Here is a 27438-nt window from a genome sequence, read left to right as displayed (position 1 = left end):
ATACTGTTCAATTTTAACCCCACTTTCTGTTTGCTAAGTAGGGGCATATGTAAGCTGTGAAATCTCCATTTAGCTCAATTATCAACACTGTCAAACTACAGATACAATTGTAGTATAACATGAAGCAACATTAATCAAGATACAGTCTTCGCAAGGCTACCGGCATGAATACTAATGCAAGACTGGGGCTTCTAATAAGAAAATGAAGAGGCATTGTAAAACACAATGACCTGGAAGGAAAACACCATTAGAAATGGGGATGCAGTATTTGTCACCACACCATCATAATTCTTCCCAATAGAAACTCACAGGGGAAAAATACTCAGCCCACACAGATTGGGGGAACGGTTTCCATCTTAACCCCGGCAACCTCCAGACTGTCCCCTGATGTTGCACTCTAATCTCTCTTTTCACACTGCGCCATATGAAACGCTCGAGCCGTCATATTCAATGGGTTGATGATGAAAGGGAGAGAGAGGAAAGAGTAGAGGAGAGAGAAAGGGATCGTTGTCGGAATGATAAACGCCATCGGCTGCCTTAATGAAAAGCCTCTCCGGGTGATGGGGAGATTGCCTTTGGAATGGGCTGCTGATTGGAGAAGCAGCTGCTTGGCGTACCGAGCGGGCTAATTAAGTATCGAAGGGCCGAGGAAGGTGACCGGGAAGATTAGCCTCTGCTGCTCGGCGCTACCATTGGAGGGGTACTGAATCCGATATATCTATCTCTCAACTCTCTGTTCTAGTCAGCCATTTCTCTGGACTGGTGGGTAAGAGGTTGGTGCAGGGATCAGGATCAGGGATATAGTGGCAGAAAAAGGAAAGTGCAAACTGAAAAGACTGTAAAAGTAAGTAACTTAAACGTTAATGCAGAGGAACAGTCCAGGTAAAAAGGACTGACAAAAATTAGGAAGGTAAACAGAGAGCCAGAAAAAATAACCAAGAATGAAATATAGAATGAAACCAAACAGAAATAGATGGGGAAAAACTCAGGGTGAAAGGGCTGTGAGTCAGGTTCTGACTGAGTTGTGCTGTCTTACAGGTCTTTTTTACCTTTATTTAACTAGGCAAGTCAGTTAAGAACAAATTCTTATTTTCAATGACGGCCTAGGAACAGTGGGTTAACTGCCTTGTTCAGGGGCAGAACAACAGATTTTTACCTTGTCAGCTGAGGGATTTGATCTTGCAATCTTTCGGTTACTAGTCCAACGCTCTAACCACTAGGCTACCTGCCGTCTGACTGGCCAGTTATGTTACAGGTCTGACTGACCAGTGTTGTTACAGGTCTGACTGACCAGTGCTGTGTTACTCGTCTGAGTGACCAGTGCTGTGTTACTGGTCTGACTGACCAGTGCTGTGTTACTGGTCTGACTGACCTGTGTTGCAACAGCAACTTACCTTGACAGGTTTCTTCTTCTTTTTGTCTTCCTCCTCATTGTCGGCCTCCTCCTCGTGCTCCTTGCTGCCCTGGGGGAGGTTGGAGTAGTTTGCCAGACTACTGAGCATAGACGATACCATGGGACTGGTCTCCATCTCCTCCTGCAAAGTACATTGACACAAACAGGATAACATAACAATTGGTCAATTCCATAATAAAACATTACTGCAGTAGGCAATGTAGTGAGCATATTGATGCAAGATGGATTCCCTGCATATCTGATGTGTTGCAAAATAAAGCGGGAAGCAATATGACAAAATTGGGGGTGTAAAATATAAAATGTGCAATATGAATACAAACTACTTAATACAGTATATGCAGCAAACCACTCATCATTTCAAATGAGGATCCCTTTGAGAAAAAATGTAATACACTTTTGCTTATGAAGGTAAATGGCTTTGTCTCAGTCATTTTCTGTAGCAGTTTGGAACTGTGTTTGTATTAACCTGAGGTGTTCACTCGCCCTTCAAACAGTAATTACCCTCATTAATCGATGTCAGGGCCCTTATTCAATCACTCGCTGATCCGTGAATGTGTGTGTGTGTGTGTGTGTGTGTGTGTGTTTGTGTGTGTGTCTGCCTACAAATTCCAGTCTCACAGGCAGGACCATACTCTGGTCATCATACAGTTGGCTTGTGTTGCATATGCATGAGTAGGTGTCTGTCTGTCTGTCTGTCTGTCTGTCTGTCTGTCTGTCTGTCTGTCTGTCTGTCTGTCTGTCTGTCTGTCTGCATTCGTTCCTGCATGTGTGTGTGTGTGTATACATACCTCAAACAGAGCCATATGTTTGCCATCGTATTGCTGGCTCTTCTCTGTGTCTTCACTGCTGTTGATGAAAGGGCTACTCTCCTTGGGGTTCCCATCACCTGAATGAAGAAACACAGAACCATCATCAGATGGGCTGTAATACCACGCATCCCCATTCTATTCAATACCTAAAATGGTCAAATGTTTCTCATGTATCCCTGTTCTATAATTCGATACCTTAAAAGCACAATGCTTAATTTGCTTCACTATGTCTTTATGAATAAACAGAAGCTGTTGCCCACCAGAGCTTCATTCCCCAAACAAGTGTCCCATCACATATGTGATGTCATGTTTTGGGACTGCAAGGCTTTGAGCAAGGCTGATAGCCCCAGTTAAGTGCTCACTTAAAAAAATATATATATTCCACGAGGTTTCACACTCGCTTGCCTCTCAGTCGAACTTGCAAGGACGACCTTCCCTGAAACACATATTTTAATTTACACTCTAAGCTCCTCTCACCTGGGGTCATGTCTTGGACTGTGCCACGAGTCAAGCTATTTCTAGTGAAAACGCAGCCTGTGCGGTTGACGGTAGTGCACCGCTAACTGCATTCCCCCTCTGTACTCTTGCTTCTCTATGGGGAGTGAAGGAGAGAGTGGTTGATGAGAGACTGAGAGACGGGGGTTGAGAGAGACCGACAAACAGAGAAAGGGAAATGGAAAAAACTGAGAGAGAGAGACAAAGAGACAGAGATTTAGAGAAACAGACAGAGTAAAAGAGAGAGACAGAGGGGGAGAAATAGAGAGAGAGAGAGAGAGAGAGAGAGAGAGAGAGAGAGAGAGAGAGAGAGAAGAAAAGTTAGAGAGACAGAGAGCTGCAGAAGGAGAATATTAAAAGCTACTGCGGTACTTCAATTCCAGCTCACGTCAACACACCCAACCAAAAATACCTGCTCTGTTTAAAACGTAGGTGTGTCCATTTAATCCAACATGTTGTGGGTTTTTCAGGGCATGTCATATATTTCCATCCATAGACAATAATATCAGATATACTCCAGAAGAAAACTGCACACATGCACTGTATTGTATATTAATATACACAAATCACTACTATGTTGTAAAGAAATCAATGCCCACACACACATACAAACACAATGCTTTAGGCTGTTGTAAGACTCCACAAGGATTCAAAGCCCAAGTCATTTGATCTTTTGCTGAACAGCCTGGCAGCCTTCCTTAGATCATCAAAAACAGACAGATTGAGTCATACTTGAGCAGTGTTGTGCTTGACAGGGTAATACACCCTAAAAATGAGTGGTCTACACAACTCTCATATCCTTTATCTCTCCCCAGCCCATCTCTCCTGATAGTAAATTAATTGGAATTCCAACATCAAAGGAACCATGATGAATTTATGAAAATAAGTGATGGTTCTCAAAGACATCCTGCCTTTTTTCTTTGACCATTCCCTACTTGTCGTTCGTCAATCTCATTTGTCCATGCAAACTGTAACTATTGCTTAAAGAGGCAGTCAGCAAGTACTTTGTGAACCAAGCTTTGACACTGGGGGAAGAATACAGTCTGTGTTAAGTACATACCTGAAATGTCATTTCTCAAAAGTAAAATGTCATCAACTGTCCCAAAGATGATGTGTAATAACATTGACGATGTACTCACTATTCCAAATGTAAGTTACAGAGTATGAACTGGTGCTGCAGCATATGCCCTATGGTATATCATGTATCATAATATAATCAGTAAATCCTATACTGAAATCCCTAGTGCTTGATTGAAAAACATTCCAATATTCCCAAACTTGGAATGTATGGCATATATAAAATTGATTGTATACTCACCTTTCCCCATATCTCATTTACAAAGTAAATATATGAGGATGCATATACTGTATAAGGTATATGCCATATCTTAATATTATCAGGAAACTATGACGTCACAGACAGCGCTATGCAGCAGACGGGTCAGCGGAGTGACTTTCCCATGATTACTTATCAAAAGGTGACAAGGCATCTGGCGCGTCACCACTCGAGAGCATGTTATGTTCCTGGCAGGAGGCTCTTGAAGATGTTCAGTCACTTGCAGGCCCCTGGAGAATCCCACCCTCCCTCTTCATCCTCCCGTCTCCATTCCCCTGCTGCTAGTCAATGTCACCGCTGCTTATTTAACTACATCTTGGTTAAATGGTTCTGTGAGTTGGCGTAAAATTACATTTGAGCAGATTTCAATGAATATATGATGTGGCCATATGTAGAGAGGGATTCCTAACATTTAGGCATTTTTGGGGTGTGTAGTACAATGCCAATACACCACAGCTAAGGGCTGTTCTTAAGCACGACACAAAGCAGAGTGCCTGGATACTGGCCATATACCACAAACCACCAAAGTGCCTTATTGCTTTTATAAACCGGTTTCTAACATGGTCCCTACAAACCCCCGCTGTTACAAACCAAATGCTCGGCTAGAAGCAGGAGGATATAATGTGTTCATAAATTCCTTATTACTTTTCTCTTGTTATTTGCCTTGGAACATCGTAGTGATTATTCAGATAGAACAGTAAACAAGTATTTTTGTGTCATACACGTTGATGTTGCGATAGGTATTCTTATTGTTTACGAATGGAACAATTGACAGTCTCCAGAAGTTCGTTTTGAAAATCTGAGCTTTCCATTGGACAGTGGATGATTGTGCTGCGTAGAATGCACAAGCTCAGTGTAGCGCAGCGCAGAAGCTCATATTTTCAGCTTCGCGCAGCTCTTGCACAGATAGAACGCCACGAAATGTGGACAGAGTTTTAGGGGTCTCCTTAAAGGTGAAGAGCCACAAGAATGAATGTTGACTCTATCAGAGTGCTAAGCCAACAACGGTAGAGGCCATTTACGGTGTTTGCTGCTGGGTTTCGGGGTCAATTTCCTCTCAACCCTAGGCAATTCAGGGATTGAATTGCATTTCGTACAGAGAGATGCCATGTCCAATTCAACCGACAGGATTTGAAATGGAACTGACCCCCATTTCTGGGGTACATGTTAATATTGGCAGTGGCCCAAAGTTTTCCCCCCACATAGTGCATAGCCAAATGGCTTAAGTTCATGTGCATTAGCTACCTCATCCACTCCTCCCCTCTGGCTCAGCCCAGAGGTGTGCAGCTCACTGCTCATCCTTGTGCCATAATTGAGCTGTGGGTTATCTCGACGCAGTGACCCAGCTTGCTGACATGACTACAACAGTAGGTATAAGGTGAATGATGTCCGGTCAGCATTACTATGCAATCTGTACTGTAGTACTCATGCGGTACAGATTATAGAGTGCGAGTCTAAGGCAGCCATCAGTGCTAGCTATTACACTCTGCGAAAATGTCAGATCGGTGCCAACCGAAACTGGGCCAATTTCTCGTCCCCCCCCCCCCCCCCGGACTGACATGACAGTCTGGAGTGGTCCAAAAGCAAACCCACACTGTCAATAAACCAACACTGGGCTATTTGAACACACACACACTGAGACATAAAATCATGCCTACACATGCTCACATAGGGCCATAAATAGATATGTGGCTGATCTTTCTTTCTTTCTTTCCTTCCTTCTATCTCTGTCTCTCTTCTCTCTCCGTCTCACACACACACATCCCCTGACACACGCATGGGTTATATTGTCACATTTCCAATTAACATAGAATGCTACCAATAATAACAATGCAGCAATGTTCTCCTCACAAACCAACTATTGACAGGACAAAACAATTTACACTTGTGAAAACTGAGTATGCACAACATCCCTCCAATTATTATCAATATGCACTATGCAGGTGCTCCATCTCAACATGAGTTTTCATGCAGCCCTGCCACGGAGGTTCCACCTTTGACATAGCCGCTCTCAACTTCAACCAAGCCAAAGCTGACAGCAGCCATTTTCTGATTGGCTAGAGACGCAGTGGGAAAAGGACGTTGGCACATTTACGAAGAGAGCTAGGAGAGAGCTATCCTAGCTCTTAGCACATTGACCAGCGACGTTGTCTTCCCATCATGAATGGCTTTGTGCCATACCGCTAGCCGGGCACATCAGCTTTCATTTCTCTTAAATGCTAGGACTATCCATCAGCTATCTGACTCAGACACCTGGCAAAAGTATGCTTGTATGAAAGTCCAAGAAGTTGAATACAAATCGGCGATCCCTCCAAACTCCATTTGTTTACTATCTTTAGATTCTGGCGGGAGGGTGGGATATGCTACTGTAAGAGAAACCGATGATTCAGATATTATGGGGTCCAAGAATAATACACATTTATTGAGATTGATGTTTGTTTGTTTTTCATTACAGTTTGAATTTGTGAGGTTCCTTGTCATTTTATGACCCGATATTGACATTTTCAGGTGTACATTTTCGCCACGGGCAAAATGGATACAATACACTATCATTATACCTATTGCATGATTTAACTGACTTATCTTATCTGGTTTAGTCCTATACCCTTTTATATCCTCTCTGTATATTGTATATTATTAGTATTAAAGGTATTAAAAAAGCTTTGTGGCCATACAGTGGAACTGACCCCCATTTCTGGGGTACATGTTAATATTGGCAGTGGCCCAAAGTTTTTTCCCCCACATAGTGCATAGCCAAATGGCTTAAGTTCATGTGCATTAGCTACCTCATCCACTCCTCCCCTCTGGCTGTGTGTCCCAAATGGCACCCTATTCCCTATATAGTGCACTACTTTACCGGCTGTTCTTCTTTCCCCAGACTCTCTGCTCAATCAAACAGACTCTGTCAGGCAAGCCGCCGCAGTGGGGTGCAGTGCACTGGATCCCCATTGGAGCTTCACTATCATGGTCCTCCAGGTACTTGGCAGCCTGGCAGGCAGGGTGTGGAGAGGAGCAGTCCCTGTTCTGTGCAGTGTAACCACTAGGCAGAGGAACATCACTCCTGCACTGTGACTGCCTAGAGGGGCATGAGCTGCATTAATTGGTGGGCTGTGGAGCTTGACAGGGCTGGAAGGAAGAAGGGAGGAAGGGAAAGGGGGATGGAGAGAGGGAGGAAGAAGGGGGATTGGACCGATTCCTTATACACTGGTAGAATAATTGCCTGCACAGCTAAGGTGATCCATACCTCGACTCCTTTACCTTTTTTAAGCTGTGTAATGGGGAGGGAAGAAGAGGGTGGAGGGGGGAGGAGGGAGTGGGGGAGGGAGGAGAGAGGAGCAAAGCCAGAGAAGGGGAGATTGACATATTTTCATGAGGTCATACATTTAAAATTCACCCTCACTCCCCACATGCCAGTGAACCAATCTCGGAAGACAATTTCTGCACCGGTGCCAAAGCGATGCCAATTCAGGACGCCGACCCAAAACCTATCACACTTTTATTACACTTGGCACATTTTTGGACGAGGTGCTCTTGACAGAGGAGGAACGAGCTAGGCTCAAATTGAATACTGCGCAAGAGAGAGATCCAAACACCAGGTCTGATGGGGAAAGGGGTTCGTTCGGTCCGGATCAGTTATCCACTCGCCGGGTCTGATCGAAGACGACGTCTCGCCTACCGATTTTAATGGAATATGTGCAGGTGTGAATTGCCGCTGCAAATTAGCACCTGAGGCGTATCCTGCCAACTGACCCTTGTCTCCGTTGGCCCAGACAGATTCTCGCCCAAGCCCAGATGACAGGACAGTGAGGACACAGTCCCAGTCGAACTGTCAACAGCCCTTCTCTCTTGTCTCTGTTGACAGCTGGGAACAAGTAGAGCTCTCGGAGTACTGCCTGGCAGACAGAGAAAACCCATCTCACGGCATGAACCTGGAGAAAATAACCCACCCTGAAGAGACATGGGAGGGAAAGGTGTGAAATCACTCCCAGAGGAAAGGGGGGAGAGAGAGAGAAGTAGGGACTAGGAAAGAGACAGAGAGAAAGCGAGAGAGAGCATGTAGATGAAGAGAGAGAGGGGAGAGAGGGAGAAGTTGTAGAGGCTGAGAGAAATATAGAAACAGAAGACTTAAATATCAAGACAGACATGACAGTGAAGGAGAAAGAGAGAGAGCACCGCCTATTATGTGAGCATTCTCCAATTCAAACACTCTGTCATCACCATGTTCTTCTTTTGACAGAAGTGTGATTTTGAATGGGGTATTGACTTGACTCTCACTGTATTTCGCAATACACTGCTTAGTGAGCATGTGACTCAGTCTTGATGATCTCTGTGTGTGAGTGGGCATGTATGTGAGTGAACATGCATATGTGTTTGTTTGTGTGTGTGTGTGTGTGTGTGTGTGTGTGTGTGTGTGTGTGTGTGTGTGTGTGTGTGTGTGTGTGTGTGTGTGTGTGTGTGTGTGTGTGTGTGTGTGTGTGTGTGTGTGTGTGTGTGTGTGTGTGTGTGTGTGTGTGTGTGTGTGTGTCTGTGTGTGTGTGTGTGTGTGTGTGTGTGCGTGCATGCATGCATCCATGCACGTAAATGTGTATGCTTGTGTGTATGCTGTCAATGTGCAGTGGCACATAAAGAAGTCAAATGTCACCCTTTCACTGTTGCTTCACGGATGCTGTAAGGTTAAAGCCTTTGTGCTCCTGCTCCATTAGTCTTCTTAAAGCTCCCATTTCCTCCCTCTGTTTATGGGTAAATTGCACATTTCATAATACAAAGGCCACTTCACTTCAAAGGGCCCTGTTGTGGACCCTGAAACTGTAGCCAACCTGTCTTTTCCAGACTTTTCAGATTAAACTGTTCCATTCATCACCACTGGCTGAGTTTCCTGACATGTTCAATGAAGTGTGTGTGTGTGTGTGTGCGTGCGTGCGTGCGTGCGTGCGCATGAGACAACAAATCTTAAAATAAGATGATCCTGTTTCATCGTATTCACAAAATGTAGCAGTTGCATATTATCTGTCATGCTTATCGTAGGAGGGTATAAGGCTGGTGATTTTTTGGCAATGCATTTGGATTGCGCACTATTTCCCACACATTTCCTGAACCCAAAAGCTGACATAACAACAAAATGAGTGTAACGCCCTGGCCATAGAGAGGGGTTTTTGTTCTTTATTTTGGTTAGGCCAGGGTGTTACATTGGGTGGGCGTTCTATGTTCCTTTTTCTAGGTTGGTTTGTTTCGTTGATTTTGGCCGTGTGGCTTCCAATCAGGCACAGCTGTAGTTTGTTGTTGCTGATTGGGAGTCACACATAAGTAGCCTGTTTTTCCTTTGGGTTTTTGTGGGTGATTGTTTCTGTTTAGTGCTTTCTGTTTTGTTGTTAGTACCTGACAGAACTGTCGGCTGTCATTTTGTTTATTTTGTCAAGTGTTCTCTTTTTGTATTAAAATTCATTCAAGATGAACACATCCTCCGCTGCACCTTGGTCTTTCTCTAACGACGGCCGTTACAATGAGAACTCGTGTATGCAAACGCATACATCCAAAAGATACAGGACACCACGGTTGAAGGCCTGATAACCAACAATGACGAGACAGTAACCTCTCCCTCAACATCAGCAAAACAAAGGAGTTGAATGTTGACTTTAGGAAGCAGAGAAGGGAACATGCCCCGTTCCACATCAACGGGGCTGCAGTAGAAAGAGTCAGCAGTTTTAAGTTCCTCGGGGTCCACATAGCTGAGGACTTGACAGTCCGGTCACAACTTGTGGACTTGTTTACGTGCTGCTGTATGGTTTGTTGTTAACATTACCTGGCTAACTGACAACTTTATGGTTTTTACTTTCTCATTTTTAATAACAGTTTTATATTTTTCATTTTTTCATTCAACTTTTTCACCTCGGACGCTTTATCTGGACATGTTTCTGTAGGACCTCCACCAGCCGAAGCTAAGTAGTAACATTAACATTATGCCATCTAATTGCAGTCGCTGTACTCATAATATACAGGAGAACTATCGCCTTATGGTGAGGATAACCGTGCTGCAAGCCCAGCTTCAGGGGCATTCGTTAGGCAAGGGTCATTTAAGTGTAGGAAAGGATGAAACAGCATCTGTGCCTCCAATAAGTACAGATAGTAGTATAAATCCCCTTGCACAGTCCCTGCAGCCGGACAATTTTCTCATGGCTTCTGGAAGGAAATGCCATCGGAATGCTCAACCGGTGTCGCTCATTCAGCTGACAGAAGCTTTCAACCGGTTCTCCCCATTAAGCAACGAGTCGGAGACAGAGGCCGAGCCTTCTCTGGACTCTCCTCCACCCGTTATGGGGCCTGAGCCACCAAAGCCTCCCACCATTAGCTCTGATAAATTGAAAACCTTAGTCATTGGCGACTCCATTACCCGCAGTATTAGACTTAAAATGAATAATCCAGCATTCATACACTGTTTACCAAGGGCAGGGCTACCGACGTACTAATCTGAAGATGGTGCTGGCTAAGGCTAAAACTGGCGAGTGTAGAGAGTATAGGGATATTGTTATCCACGTCGGCACCAACGATGTTAGGATGAAACAGTCAGAGGTCATCAAGCTCAACATAGCTTCAGTGTGTAAATCAGCTAGAAAGATGTGTTGGCATCAAGTAATTGTCTCTGGCCCCCTCCCAGTTAGGGGGAGTGATGAGCTCTACAGCAGAGTCTCACAACTCAATCGCTGGTTGAAAACTGTTTTCTGCCCCTCCCAAAAGATAGAATTTGTAGATAATTGGCCCTCTTTCTGGGACTCACCCACAAACAGGACCAAGCCTGGCCTGCTGAGGAGTGACAGACTCCATCCTAGCTGGAGGGGTGCTAACTCCTCTAGCTCCACAATGAGAGAAGGTGCAGGCTGTTAGCCAGCATGCCAGCTTAGTGGAGTCTGCCACTAGCACAGTCAGTGTAGTCAGCTCAGCTATCCCCATTGAGACCGTGTCTGTGCTTCGATCTAGGTTGGGCAAAACTAAACATGGCGGTGTTCGCCTTAGCAATCTCACTGGAATAAAGACCTCCTCATTTCCTGTCATTATTGAAAGAGATTGTGATATCTCACATCTCAAAATAGTGCTGCTTAATGTTAGATCCCTCACTTCCAAGGCAGTTATAGTCAATTAACTAATCACTGATCATAATCTTGATGTGATTGGCCTGACTGAAACATGGCTTAAGCATGATTACACTAATGACCATATCCCCGCGCATCACCGCAAAGGCGGAGGTGTTGATAACATTTATGATAGCAAATTTCAATTTACAAAATAAAAATGATGTTTTCGTCTTTTGAGCTTTTCGTAATGAAATCTATGCAGCCTACTCAATCACTTTTTGTAGCTACTGTTTACAGGCCTCTTGGGCCGTACACTGCGTTCCTACAGCGTTCCCTGAATTCCTATCGGACCTTGTAGTCATGGCAGATAATATTCACATTTTTGGTGACTTTAATATTCACATGGAAAAGTCCACAGACCCACTCCAAAAGGAGCCATCATCGACTCAGTGGGTTTTGTCCAACATGTCTCCGGACCTACTGACTGCCACAGTCATACTCTGGACCTAGTTTTGTACTGTGGAATAAATGTTGTGGATCTTAATGTTTTTCCTCATAATTCTGGACTATCAGACCACACATTTTTTTTACATTTGCAATTGCAACAAATAACCTGCTTAGACCCAACCAAGGATCATCAAAGCTGTGCCATAAATTCTCGGACAACCGAAAGATTCCTAAATGCCCTTCCAGACTCCCTCCACCTACACAAGGGCGTTGGAGTACAAAAATCGGTTAACCATCTAACTGAGGAACTTACCTTAACCTTGCGTAATACCCTAGATGTAGTCACACCCCTAAAAACAAAACATTTATCATAAGAAACTAGCTCCCTGGTATACAGAAAATATCAGAGCCCAGAAGCAAGCTTCCAGAAAATTGGAACGGAAATGGCACTCAACCGAAGTGGAAGTCTTCCAACTAGCATGGAAAGACCGTACAATATCATAGAGCCCTCACTGCTGCTCGATCATCCTATTTTTCCAACTTAATTGAGGAGAATAAGAACAATCCAAAATTTATTTTTGATACTGTCGCAAAGCTAACTAAAAAGCATTCCCCAAGAGAGGATGGCTTTCACTTCAGCAGTGATAAATACCTGAACTTCTTTGACGAAAAGATCATGATCATTAGAAAGCAAATTATGGACTCCTCTTTAAATCTACATATTTCTTTAAAGCTCAGTTGTCCTCAGTCTGCAGAACACTGCTAGGACCTAGGATCATGGGAGACACTCAAATTGTTTTATCATGTATCTCTTGACACATTCATGAAAATAGTAATGGCCTATAAACCTTCAAGCTGCATACTGGACTCTATTCCAACTAAACTACTGAAAGATCTGCTTCCTGTGCCCTCCTATGTTGAACATAATAAACAGTTCCCTATCCACCGGATGTGTACTAAACTCAGTAAAAGTAGCAGTAATAAAGCCTCTCTTGAAAAAGCCAAACCTTGAACCAGAAAATAGAAAAAAACAATCGGCCAATATCGAATCTCCCATTCCTCTCAAACATTTTTGAAAAAGCTGTTGCGTAACAACTCACTACCTTCCTGAAGACAAACAATGTATACAAAACACTTCAGTCTGATTTTAGACTTCATCATAGCACTGAGACAGCACTCGTGAAGGTGGTAAATGACCTTTAAATGGCGTCAGACCAAGGCTCTGCATCTGTCCTCATGCTCCTAGACCTTAGTGCTGCTTTTGACACCATCGATCACCACATTCTTTTGGAGAGATTGGAACCCCAAATTGGTCTACACGGACAAGTTCTGGCCTGGTTTAGATCTTATCTGTCGCAAAGATATCAGTTTGTCTCTGTGGATGGTTTGTCCTCTGACAAATCAACTGTAAGTTTCGGTGTTCCTCAAGGTTCCGTTTTAGGACCACTATTGTTTTCACTATATATTTTACCTCTTGGTAATGTCCTTCGGAGACATAATGTTAACTTTCACTGCTATGCGAACAATACAGAGCTGTACATTTCGATGAAAGATGGTGAAGCCCCAAAACTGCCCTCCCTGGATGCCTGTGTTTCAGACACAAGGAAGTTGATGGCAGCAAATGTTTTATTTTTAAACTCGGACAAAAAAGAGATGCTAGTTCTAGGTCCCAAAAAACAAAGAGATCTTCTGTTGAATCTGACAATTAATCTTGATGGTTGTACAGTCGTCTCAAATAAAACTGTGAAAAACCTCGGCATTACATTGGACCCTGATCTCTCTTTTGACAAACATATCAAGACTACTTTAAGGACAATTTTTTCCATCTTCATAACGTCGCAAAATTCTGAAACGTTCTTTCCAAAACTGATGCAGAAAAGTTAATCCATGCTTTTGTCACTTCTAGATTAGACTACTGCAATGCTCTACTTTCCGGCTACCCGGACAAAGCACTAAATAAACTTCAGTTAGTGCTAAACACAGCTGCTAGAATCTTGACTAGAACCAAAACATTTGATCATATTTCTCCAGTGCTAGGCTCTCTACACTGGCTTCCTGTTAAGGCTAGGGCGGATTTCAAGGTTTTACTGCTAATCTACAAAGCATTACATGGGCTTGCTCCTACCTATCTCTCCGATTTGGTCCTGCCGTACATACCTACACGTACGCTGCAGTCACAAGATGCAGGCCTCCTTATTGTCCCTAGAATTTCGAAGCAAACAGCTGGAGGCAGGGCTTTCTCCTATAGAGCTCAATTTTTATGGAATGGTCTGCCTATCCATGTGAGAGACACAGACTCAGTCTCGACCTTTAAGTCTTCATTGAAGACTCATCTCTTCAGTAGGTCCTATGATTGAGTGGAGCCTGGCCCAGCGGTGTGAAGGTGAACGGAAAGGCACTGGAGCGACGAACCGCCCTTGCTGTCTCTGCCTGGCCCTCTCTCCACCGGGATTCTCTACCTCTAACCCTATTACGGGGTCTGAGTCACTGGCTTACTGGTGCTCTTCCTTCCTGTCCCTAGGAGGGGTGCGTCACTTGAGTAGGTTGAGTCAATGACATGATCTTCCTGTCCGGGTTTGGCGACCCCCTCGGGTTCCTGCCATGGGGAAGATCTTTGTGGGCTATACTCGGCCTTGTCTCAGGGTTGGTGGTTTGAAGCAATCCCTCTAGTGGTCTGGGGGCTGTGCTTTGGAAAAGTGAGTGGGGTTATATCCTGCCTGGTAGGCCCTGTCCGAGGGTATCGTCGGACGGGGCCACAGTGTCTCCTGACCCCTCCTGTCTCAGCCTCCAGTATTTATGCTGCAATAGTTTATGTGTCAGGGGGCTAGTGTCAGTCTGTTATATCTGGAGTATTTCTCCTGTCTTATCCTGTGTCCTGTGTGAATTTAAGTATGCTCCCTCTAATTCTCTCTCTCCCTCCCCTCACGGAGGACCTGAGTCCTGGGACCATGCCTCAGGACTACATGGGCTGATGACTCCTTGCAGTCCACAGTCCACCTGGTTGTGCTGCTGCTCCAGTTTCAACTGTTCTACCTGCGGCTATGGAATCCTGACCTGTTCACCGGACTTGCTACCTTGTCCCGGACCTGTGGTTTTCAACTCTCTCTCTCTACCGCACCTGCTGTCTCTAACTCTGAATGCTCGGCTATGAAAAGACAACTGACATTTACTCCTGAGGTGCTGACCTGTTGCACACTCTACAACCACTGTGGTTATTATTATTATTTGACCCTGCTGGTCATTTATGAACGTTTGAACATCTTGACCATGTACTGTTATAATCTCAACCCGGCACAGCCAGAAGAGGACTGGCCACCCCTCACAGCCTGGTTCCTCTCTAGGTTTCTTCCTAGGTTCCTGCCTTTCTAGGGGTTTTTTCCTAGCCACCGTCCTACATCTGAATTGCTTGCTGTTTGGGGTTTTAGGCTAGGTTTCTGTATAGCACTTTGTGACATCGGCTGATGTAAAAAGGGCTTTATAAATACATTTGATTGATTGATTGACATGGACCAACAACACCACCACTCTTGTGTAAGAGGGCGCAACATCATCTCTACCTTCAAAGACGGCAGAATGTCTTGACCGGTTGCATCACAGCCTGGTACTGGAATTGCAAGGCCCTCCACTGGGACCGTACTCCTACCCATCCAGGACATCTACTTGAAACGGTGCCTGAGGAAGGCCTGCAGCATCATCAAGGACCCCACACACCCCAGCCATACTTTTTCTTATTGTTGTTGCATTGTCAAGAAAGAACCTGCAAGTAAGCACGTAACTGGACGGTGTATACCATGTGTATCCTGTACACACAACTAATGAAACTTGAAACTACAGTCAGGAGTTCTGCAGTAAACGGTGCAGATACAACACCAAGACGCATGTGTCAGCTACAACATCCATTTCACCTATAAACGCCCACATTTCCCCCCTTTTAACGCATTGCCCCTAAGACTGTTGAAAATGACTATGCAAAGCTTTCATAAGCACTGAATAAACACCACTTAAGCATTCATTAATAAATGCTCACTGTAAAGGACCATTCGTTTGCACTGTACGTTCAGTACCAGCAATCTGCCACATTAGAGCAAACTCCATATCTATTTTGGTGGTTTCATTCAGTACACACGAATGCTTGTGGGGTGCTTATGAATGTCTCAAGCATTGCGTATGAAGTTATTACATTGTACAGCACAGAAACAAGTACCAGAAAACGAAGCTTCCTCAACCTGAGGCTACTGCTATGCTACAATACATGCACCAATCTACCCAATGTCCCTAGTGAGAATCAAGGGAGAAAGGCAAACTAACTAGCAAGTAAGCGTGAGGAGTTTTCTCAAACTCCTTACTTCTTTGATTGAAGTCTGTGAGAGAGAGACTCAGAGGAGCCCCTAGCCTAGGTGGACTAGTATTGTGCTATTTGAAAGACCTGGGCTGCGTTCAAAATGTGACCCTATTCCCTACAACATAGTGCACTACTTTTGACCAGAGCCCTAGTGTACAAAATAGGGAAAAGGGTTCCATTTGGGACACATACCTGGTTGGTCTCAGGAAAGGACAGAGGTTTTGCTCGTTGAGAGCTGTATCTATGTGTCTGGGGCTGTTGTGTCCTGGTGGACCCTGGTGGACTGAGAGTGTCTTCTTTTGTCTGCCTTAGATTGCTCTTATGAATTATGGATCTTGCCTATCCCACACTGTGTGTGTGTGTGTGTGTGTGTGTGTGTGTGTGTGTGTGTGTGTGTGTGCGTGCCTGTATGCATCCTTTGCTTAAGCAAGAATCACATGTAGAGACGAGTACACAGACACACACACAGACACACAGACACACACACAGACACACAGACAAACACACAGACACACACACACACATACACTACAGTACATATGCACACACACGCATAACACACACACCCAGACCAACAACACAAACACACACACATACACATTTTTACACGCATAATATGCTGCTCTACTCTGTTCTGTATTGTAGTCTTATTATCTATTCTGATGCCTAGTCCTGCCTTCATGTACATGTCTACCTCAAATACCTCATACCCCTGCACATTGATCTGGTACTGGTACTCCTTGTATATAGCTCCATTCTTGTAAATTCTATTCCTCTTGTGTTACTATTTGACTTTTTATTATAATTTTTTTAACTCTGTATTGTTGGGAAGGGCTTGTAAGCAAGAATTTCACGGTTAAGTCTACACCCGTTGTATTCGGAGCATTTGACACTTTTTTTAAACTTAAATGACACAATCATAATCAACTAGTTACAAACACCAGGATCTTTTACCAACTCGTACAGTCAAAAACCGTTAACAGTTTGAATTTACAACTTTTTGCAGTGTATGTATTCTAAATGCTAAGTTCTTGAGAATCTAATAGTGATGTGTCTTGAATCTTAAGTTCCTCTGTGTTTGGTGGTGAGCGATTTGTTCTGCATGTCCACACCCGATCTTCTTAGCCTAGTTGACTGACAGCGGGTGGAGACAGCCGAGCTGAACATGATTTCAGACATCCTGTCAGCAGACAAGCCTGTAGTGGTTGATGTGACAGCTGATGTGTGTGCTCGTGCATTTTTGTGTGTGTGCGTGTGTGTTTGTGGGTGTGTGTACAGTCTGTATGCATGTGTGTGTGTGTGTGTGTGTGTGTGTGTGTGTGTGTGTGTGTGTGTGTTAGTGTGCCCAGCAAGCCTCCCAGGGTAACACATATATAAAAAGCTATGACGGATTACAAAGGGAAAACAAGCCGCGAGATGTCCAGTGACGTGAACCTACCAGACGAGCTAAATACCTTATATGCTCGCTTCGAGGCTAGCAACACTGAACCATGCATGAGAGCACCAGCTGTTCCGGACGACTGTGTGATCATGCTCTCCGTAGACGATGTGAGTAAGACCTTTAAACAGGTTAACATTCACAAGGCTGCATGGCCAGAATAATTACCATGATGCATACGCAGAGCATGAGCTGACCAGCTGGCACATGTCGTCACTGACATTTTCAACCTCTCCCTGACCCAGTCTGTAATACCTACATGTTTCAAGCAGATCGCCATAGCCCCATGTGCCCAAGAACACCAAGGTAACCTGTCTAAATGACTATCGCCCCTTGGAACTCAGATCTGTAGCCATGAAATCATAAAGATGGCGCCAGAGGGGATGGCTGCCGTCATATCGGCTCATAACGAACCATGCTATTTTGTTTGTTTTTTCACGTTGTTCGAAACTTGTTTTGTACACAATGTTGCCGCTACTGTCTCTTATGACCAAAAAAGAGCTTCTGGACATCAGAACTACGATTACTCACCGAAGAGTTTTTCTTCAATGAGTCGGACAGGAAGGAGATACTACAGACACCCGACCAGGCCCAGATCCCCGGCATTCGCTGGAGCAGCAAACAGAGATTTCACAGAAAAAGATCAGGGTGCCATGTGAGGATCAGGCGAGGAGTGGTTAATCTGCCTTTGCCTTTCGTCCTGCTAGCTAATGTTCAATTGCTGGAAAATAAATTGGACGAACTGAAAGTATGTATATTTTATCAACGGGACATTAAAAACTGTAATATCTTATGTTTCACCGAGTCATGGCTGAACGACGACATTAAGAACATATAGCTGGCGGGTTATACACTCTATCGGCAGGATAGAACCGCAGCCTCTGGTAAGACACGGGGCGGGGGCCTATTAATATATGTAAACAACAGCTGGTGCACAACATCTAAGGAAGTCTCAAGGTTTTGCTCGCCTGAGGTAGAGTATCTCATGATAAGCTGTAGACCACACTATCTTGGTGGGGTGGCAGATAGCCAAGTGGTTAGAGCATTGGGCTAGTGACCGAAAGGTTACTAGATCGAATCCCCGAACTGACAAGGTAAAAATCTGTCGTTCTGCCCCTGAACAAGGCAGTTAACCCAATGTTCCTAGGCTGTCATTGTAAATAAGAATTTGTTCTTAACTGACTTGCCTAGGTAAAAAAAAAAATCTACTGAGAGAGATTTCATCTGTATTTTTCATAGGTGTCTACATATCACCACAGACCAATGTTGGCACTAAAACCACACTCAATGAGCTGTATACTGCCATAATCAAACTGGAAAATGCTTATCCAGAGGCGGCCATCCTAGTGGTCGGGGACTTTAATGCAGGGAAACTTAAATCAGTTGTACCTAATTTCTATCAGCATGTTAAATGTGCAACCATTTACATTACATTTTAGTCATTTAGCAGACGCTCTTATCCAGAGCGACTTACAGTAGTGAATGCATACATTTCATTTTTCATAATTTTTTTTATTTTTATTTTTATTTTTTTCTTCTTCTTCGTACTTGGCCCCCCGTGGGAATCGAACCCACAACCCTGGCGTTGCAAACACCATGCTCTACCAACTGAGCTACGGGGAAGGCTAGAGGGGAAATAACCAGAGGGGAAATAATTCTAGACCACTTTTACTCCACACATAGAGATGCGTAGAAAGCTCTCCCTCGCCCTCCATTTGGCAAATCTGACCATAATTCTATCCTCCTGATTCCGGCTTACAAGCAAAAATTAAAGCAGGAAGCACCAGTGACTCGGTTTATAAAAACGTGGTCAGATGAAGCAGATGCTAAACTACAGGACTGTTTTGCTAGCAAAGACTGGAATATGTTCCGGGGTTCTTCCGATGGCATTGAGGAGTATATGCTGCACCGGCTAGATAGAACAGCACACTCTGGCAAGACGAGCTGGGCGGTCTGTGTATATCGGTAAACAACAGTTGGTGCACAAAATCTAAGGAAGTCTCTAGATTTTGCTCGCCTGAAGTAGATTATCTCATAACAAGCTGTAGACCACACTATTTGCCAAGAGAGTTTTCATTTATATTTTTCCTGGCTGTTTATTTACAACCACAGACGGATGCTGGCACTAAGACCACACTCAGTCAGCTGTATACGGAAATAAGCAAATAGGAAACCGCTCACCCAGAGGTGGCACTCCTAGTGCCCGGGGACTTTAATGTAGGGAAACTTAAATCAGTTTTACCTCATTTCTATCAGCATGTTAAATGCGCAACCAGAGAGAAAATAATTCTAGATCACCTTTCTTCCACACACAGAGACGCATACAAAGCTCTTCCTCATCCTCCATTTGGCAAATCTGACCATAATTCTATCTTTCTGATTCCTGCTTACAAGCAAAAATTAAAGCAGAGAGCACCAGTGACTCGGTCTATAAAATAGTGGTCAGATGAAGCAGATGCCAAACTACAGGACTGTTTTGCTAGCACAGACAGGAATATGTTCTGGGATTCTCCCGATGGCATTGAGGAGTACACCACATAAGTCACTGGCTTTATCAATAAGTGCATCGAGGACGTTGTCCCCACAGTGACTGTACGTACATACCCCAACCAGAAGCCATGGATTACGGGCAACATTCACACTGAGCTAAAGGGTAGAGCTGCCACTTTCAAGGTGCGGACTCTAACCCGGAAGCTTATACTGTAAGAAATCCTGCTATGCCCTCTGACAAACCATCAAACAGGCAAAGCGCCAATACAGGACTAAGATTGAATCGTACTACACCGGCTCCGACGCTTGGATGATGCAATCTCTATTGCACTCCACACTGCCCTTTCCCCCCAGGACAAAAGGAACACCTACGTGAGAATGCTATTCATTGACTACAGCTCAGCATTCAACACCATAGTGCCCTCAAAGCTCATCAATAAGCTAAGGATTCTGGGACTAAACACCTCCCTCTGCAACTGGATGCTGAACTTCCAGACGGGCCACCCCCAGTTGGTGAGGGTAGGTGGTGAGGCAACAACACATTCACCAAGCTGACCCTCAACATGGGGGCCCCTCAGGGGTGCGTGCTCCGTCCCTTCCTTTTCTCCCTGTTCATCCACGACTGCATGGCCGTGCACAACTCCAACACCATCATTAAGTTTGCAGATGGCACAACATTGGTAGGCCTGATCCCCGACAGCGATGAGACAGCCTACAGGGAGTGTGGCAGTGTGGTGCCAGGACAACAACCTCTCCCTCAGCTTCAGCAAGACAAATGAGCTGATCGTAGACTACAGGAAATGGAGGGCTGAGCATGCCCCCATCCAGATCGACGGGGCTGTAGTGGAGCAGGTCTTGAGCTTCAAGTTCCTTGGTGTCCACATCACTAAGGAATTATCATGGTCCACACACACCAACACAGTTGTGAAGAGGGCACGACTCAGTACTGTTATCCCATGTATATAGCCAAGTTATCATTACTCATTGTGTATTTATTCCTTGTGTTATTATTTTTCTATTTTCCAATTATTTCTCTTTTTTTCTCTCTGTATTGTTGAGAAGAGCCCGTAAATAAATATTTCTCCTGCTGTTTACGACGCATGTGACAAATAAAATTTGATTTGATGAGTACATACAGTATGCTGAACATAGCTGATTTATTTTGCCTGTTAAAACCCAGTTTTTTGCTTCAGGCAGAGATGTACGCACTGCATGAATGGCTGAAGGTCTGCTTGCATTTACGATAACAGAACTGGACAAGCCCTTCCATATGGTGCAGACATTAACAACAATGAACAGAATGCATGGATGTCACGTGGCACGAAGCGTATGGTACATTACGTGTTATTCTATCCATACGCTCTGTGCTGCCCAGTAGGTCAGCTGAGCGATAGGCTTTCCTTTTTCTCTGAACAGCTGGTTGTCAAGTGTCGCCCAAGTGCGGTTTGATTTCCTTGATTAGAACCTGGCTCTCCTCATGTGCGGAGAGTTAAGTACTGTATTGCACTATAGAGAGTTAAGTGTATAGCTTCACTATGCCTGATAGGCTCTCACTAGCGAGCACTGGAAGAATAGACCCTATGATTATGGAAAGGACAGGCTTGTATTTGACTGCCTGAAGCAATTGTATGAGTTTTTACAACAATAGAAGCAGTGGTGGTTATTAAATATTTTTTTAGGAGAAATCGCACACTCAGTGAATGACTTAGCTAGTAGTGGTAGTAGTAGAAATTGTAGTATTTATTGGAAACTCGTCCTTCAAAGACAGATCTTTACACCAATTTGCAAATGGGAAAGATTTCAAACTTTGGTTGTTATTTGGTTAATCAGTTTATAACCAGATGAATCCGTTTTTCTTCCTAGTTGCTAAACCAACATTTACAAAACGTCATTTTATAGTCAGTGTAAAACCTCATGACGACATTTCAATCAATTTTGACACATTTTGACCACTTTATGGACAATTGGTTCTAGAAACATGTATAGCCAGCAGTTCTCTGAATCAATGATGCTAGGACATTTTTGGGAATAAGGGCAAGATATTATGTAACACAAAAAAAAGCTTTTCGACCAATGCCTTTGTTAGAAGGATCACATACTTATCCTTGAAGCCCTTCAATGGTCTGGGGCAAAAAATGAAGTAAGAGCCAGTGGGGTGTATTCATGAATGCCAAGGGAAGTCTCCCCCCAAAAATTTACCAACAAAAAAGATTTAAAAAAAAAGAAAATAATGTATCTATTTGTCTCTGTGTTTCATAATTTTCCTTCTATTCGCAAGAGGCTGAAAGTATCTCACCGGAGAAAGCATCCGAGTGAGCGGAACAACGCCCCTCTGTCTCTGAATGTGTAGCCCATCTATCTGATGCTGTTCTGGTCAAAAAGAGTATGACATTGTTGCTACCTGTAGCATTGAATGCAATGGAAACCAGCAAGCATTTGGCCTCCGTGATAAAAAAAACAGAAAATAATAGCAAATCAGCGTTTAGCTAAACTAAGTGAGATCAGCTGTGAATGGTTCTTGCTCACCAAAAAAGTGCCAAGGGAAGTCAGTTTGGATTTGGCTTCACACCAATCGCATCACTAGAATTCAAACGTCATCGACAGAAAAACATTTCATTGTTGCATCTCGTTGTGTTGTTGTCCTCCGGTGGCTAGCTAGCTAAAATCGACCCATTCCTAAATTAGCCATGGATGGAGATTTGGATCCATGGCTAATTGGATTTGGACATTCTCCTTACTGGCAAATGACTATAATGGCAATTCTGATCCAACCATACATTTATACATTGTGCCCCTGGCCTGAGAGGATGGAAGTTCAACATGTAGACCCACAAAATGAAGTTAGGCTAGAAAGCAAGCATCTTAGCCAGGTAGCCTAGGACAACAAAAACTAAAGGCATGTACTGCAGTGTTTCCCAAACTTGGTCCTTGAGACCCCAAGGGGTGCACGTTTTGGTTTTTGCCCTAACACTACACAGCTGATTCAAATAATGAACTCATCATCAAGCTTTGATTACATGAATGAGCTGTATAGTGCTAGAGCAAAAACAAAAACGTGCACCCCTTGGGGTCCCCAGGACCGAGTTTGGGAAACGTGGGTGTACTGTATGACTGTCATAGACCGTTCAGGCAACATGAAAGACGAGGATGGCGTTGCTGGTGTTTCTCTACAAGTAGGGTGAGTCAACATGTTTTTTTTTCTACTTGCAAGCACTTACGCACACACGCACAGAGAGAAGTCAGTACCATGGAAAGCCACATCATATTTAGCTGACGTTGATTAGACTAAATCGTTTTTGGTATCTTTTAATTGTCACTGTATTAGGCCGAAGGAATTGTCCGTAGAGCTCCGAGACAGGATTTTGTCGATGCACAGATATGGGGAATGGCGGCAAAAAAAATCTGCAGCATTGAAGGTCCCCAAGAACACAATGGCCTCAATCATTTTTCAATGGACGAAGTTTGGAACCACCAAGACTCTTCCAAACTGAGCAATCGGGGGAGAAGGGCCTTGGTCAGGGAGGTGACCAAGCACCGATGGTCACTCTGACAGAGCACCAGAGTTCCTCAGTGGAGATGGGAAACCGTCCAGAAGGACAACCATCTCTGCAGCACTCCACCAATCAGGCCTTCATGGTAGAGTGGCCAGACAGAAGCCACTCCTCAGTAAAAGGTACATGACAGCCCACTTGTTGTTTGTCAAAAGGCACCTAAAGGGCTCTCAGAACATGAGAAACAAGAATCTTTGGTCTGATGAAACCAAGATTGAACTCTTTTGCCTGAATGCCAAGCGTCACATCTGAAGGAAACCTAGGACCATCCCTAAGATGAAGCATGGTGGTGGCAGCATCATGCTGTGGGGATGTTTTTCAGCGGCAGAGACTGGGAGACTAGTCAGGATCGAGGGAAAGGTGAACGGAGTAAAGTACAGAGAGATCCTTGATGAAAACCTGCTCCAGAGTGCTCAGGACCTCAGACTGGGGCGAAGGTTCACCTTCCAACAGGACAATGACCCTAAGCACAAAGCCAAGACAACGCAGGAGTGGCTTCTGGACAAGTCTCTGAATGTCCTTGAGTGGCCCAGCCAGAGCCCGGACTTGAACCCGATTGAACATCTCTGGAGAGACCTGAAAATATATGTGCAGCGACGGTCCACATCTAACCTGACAGAGCTTGAGAGGATCTGCAGAGTAGAATGGGAGAAACTCCCCAAATACAGGTGTGTCAAGCTTGTAGCATCATACCCAAGAAAACTTGAGGCTGTAATCACTGCCAAAGGTGCCACAACAAAGTACTAAGTAAAGTGGCTAAATACTTATGTAAATGATATATTTAATTATTAATTTTTTTACATTTGCTAACATTTCTGAAAATCTGTTTTTGCTTTGTCATTATGAGGTATTGTGTGTAGATTGATGAGGGGGAAAAAAGATTTAATCCATTTTAGGATAAGGCAGTAACGCAACAAAATTTGTAAAAAGTCAAGGGGTCTGAATACTTTCCGAATGCACTGTATATAAAAGGAAAGGGGTGCCATTTGGGACGAGACAAGTAGAAGCAGACAAACAGGCTAAATACAGCAACTTCACCTCTCCGTCTTCCGGCCCGTTGATAAGAAGGACTGTTGTGTTTCGCCTCCTGTCTTTGAAATGGATCCCGGTAAAATGTTAATTATTGCACAGCAACAGACATGAAAATCTAAGCTTGGGAGGTTCAAAGGGCTTGTGTAGCCAGAACTTCAAAGCTTTAGGCTGATCTGTTCCGCTCTGTGGTGCACTGCACTGGACTACCAACGCCTGATCCCTCAATGAAGTTCTAGCTCCTCTCTCTCCCCCTACTAAGTGTTACGCAACCCACGTGTATGCAGTGATCAGAAGCTCTAACCCACTGTGACACTGCATCCAAAATGGCACTCTATTCCGTATTTACTGCACTACTTTTCAACAGGGCCCTGGTTAAAAGTAGTGCACTATGTAGGGAATAGCGTGCCATTTGGGACACACCCTATTGTGGAAGTAAAGCAATATGAGCTTCCTCCCTCATCTCTAGTTCACTGTCTTCACCTTTCCATCTCTCTTGATTTCTCCTAGTGGTTTCTCACCACGTTCTCTCTTTAATCCCTCTCTCCCCTTTTCTTCTTCCCTCTCTATCTGCACGGAGTGACCAATCCCCCATACTGTGAGTTGGCTGTGCATGTTGTGTGGCGCTGTAGATCCTACTGGAAATGTACATATTAAATGCATTCATTGAGTTTGAATCTGTGAATGCTTCATCCATTTTCGGACTTTTAAATTAATGATATTTACCCATTGATTATTGAATAATATAACTTATAAATGCCTCATGAGCTTAGTTCAACTGTCTAACTCCATCAGAAGACTAAATGTATGTTTTTTTGTTGTAAATAACATAATTGTTAACAAACACTGTATAGCTTCGGAACCTGGTTTAAACTATTATGGATGGTCACCCTGTCTATGAGTTTGAAAGTGCTTACATTTCTCTAGCCCCATCCCTTAGCTCATGAGTTGTAACTAAGATGTTCTATGATATTGACAAGATAGTCAAGTGACCCCTCTAACAATGGAAATGCATGCCTTCGAAGATGGAAAGCAGTTGAGAGGAGGTGAGATCAGCTGGGACCATTCCAGCCAATGAGAGGGCAGATATCTGTGTGAACAATAGGCACTATTCCGATATAAAGTATTTTTTTTCAACGTTGACGAAATGCCACGTGCTTCCACTTATATCAGTGAATTCGTAACAACCTAACTATTATGAGACTTATATTTGATCAAATAAAGTAGCAAATTAGCAATTCTATGATTTGTTGACCAAATTCGACACTCATTGACTTCCGTACAAAAATTCCTCACTTCGTGGGCTTATTTTCATGGACTGATTTTGGGTTTGGGAATTTAATTCAGTGCAATTCAAAGAAATTCCACTCAGTTATAGAACATGAAAGTTTAATTGAATCTGATAGGTCACACTTCAAGATACCAAAGAATATATCACTTTTCTCCATAAACAATGTTCATATACTCTTTTAACTATAGTGCTTAGAATAGCCAATTATATTTCCAACAATCATTTAATTTGTTTGGCTTCATTTTGAAAGCTTCATGGTCAACTTGAGTCTTAAACTAATGCATGATTAATGAAGTGATTAATTAAATATAACAACTTAGAATATTCACATACAAGTTTTGTTTTCCTTAATCATTTATTTCAAGAGTTTGTCCTGAAAATCAATTGTTTCAACAATATTTTATATGCATTTAACAACACGTTTTATGTTTTATGTACATGATGTATATTTGCATAGACCACACCTAACATAGAATAGAAGAGGCATTTGAATTTAATGAATTCAATTCTATTTCCTTTAATTGCAATTCTGTATCCTGTTTACTACCTCAATTCAAATTCAAGAATTGAACTGGAATGTATTAGGCATTCTCAATTCAATTCCGATATTGAGCAAAACACTGTTACCCAAAAAGTTGGCGGGTGCCCCTTTTATTGTTTGAACGGCAGATTGCCCCTTTAGTACATTGCAAATGTGATTTTAAATAGTAACGGGAATGTATTATCCTTGTGTGAAATTGTCAGTGGGGAAGAGTGTCAATGGTGCACCGCAGTGTGTGTGTTTGTTTGTGTGTGTGTGTGCGTCTGCATCACTCACCTTCAGGAGGAGTCCTCGGTTTACCTGTCATGCAACATTAGCGCTCCCCCTCTCACACACATGCAAACATAAGCACGCACAAACACAAACACAAACACACACACCACTGTACCCACTCCCTCTGGTATTTTATGAAATCTGTCATCGTTGCAAGTGTTTGCATTTGAGGAGGATTTTGATTCATGGGCTTGAGTCTCCAATTTCAACAAATTAATGCCAGATGCAATTTTACAGGACTTGACAAAAACCGAGGGAGGGGGGCTAGGGCTGTGGAGAATATTGTGTGTCGTCGGTGCAGCGAGGGTTGTTCTCAACATTAAGCGGAACTGGACATGTCATCAATCAGTACCACAGAATAATTGCTTCTTGGCCCTGGATGACAGCTTCCTGTACACAGCCATTTAGGAGAGCATGGGAGGGAAAGGAGAGAGGATCCACTCAGATCAACACACAGCTTTTCATACGACACCCCAGGTGGGACTGGGTGGGGTGTATTTACAGGTACAGATGTTGAATGATAAAATATATAATATATAGAAATAATAATATACTAAACAAAAACATTTAAAGTGTTGGTCCCATGTTTCATGAGCTGAAATAAAAGATCCCAGAAATTTTCCAAACGCAGATAAAGCTTATTTCTCCCAAATTTTGCACACATATTTGGTTACATCCCTGTTAGTAAGTATGTCTCCTTCGCCAAGATAATCCATCCACCTGACAGGTGTCGCATATCAAGAAGCTGATTAAACAGCATGATCATTACACAGGTGCACCTTCAGCTGGGGACAATAAAAGACCACAAATGTGCAGTTTTGTTACACAACACAGTGCCACAGTTGTGTCAAGTATTGACTACTTTGTAGAGCCAACTTTTGCAGCAACTACAACCGCAAGTCTCTTAGGGTATGT

General features: G+C 43.6%; 1 protein-coding gene across 5 annotated transcripts in view; it reads right to left on the bottom strand.

Annotated features, from left to right (window-relative positions):
• The window catches only part of LOC106565077 (solute carrier family 12 member 5), a 338932-nt gene that overhangs the window by 118600 nt on the left and 192894 nt on the right, over window positions 1–27438 (bottom strand). For all 5 annotated transcript variants that reach the window (XM_045691393.1, XM_014131710.2, XM_045691394.1 and 2 more), the window contains exons 2-3: window positions 2203–2300; window positions 1395–1535 (exon numbers count right to left, since the gene is read on the bottom strand). In XM_045691393.1, the coding sequence (XP_045547349.1) occupies window positions 1395–1535; window positions 2203–2300 (239 nt within the window). The remainder of the gene's footprint in view (window positions 1–1394; window positions 1536–2202; window positions 2301–27438) is intronic.

Source organism: Salmo salar, chromosome ssa12 (genome assembly GCF_905237065.1).
Source record: "Salmo salar chromosome ssa12, Ssal_v3.1, whole genome shotgun sequence".
Taxonomy (NCBI): domain Eukaryota; kingdom Metazoa; phylum Chordata; class Actinopteri; order Salmoniformes; family Salmonidae; genus Salmo; species Salmo salar.
This window is presented reverse-complemented; position numbering and strand designations above follow the sequence as displayed.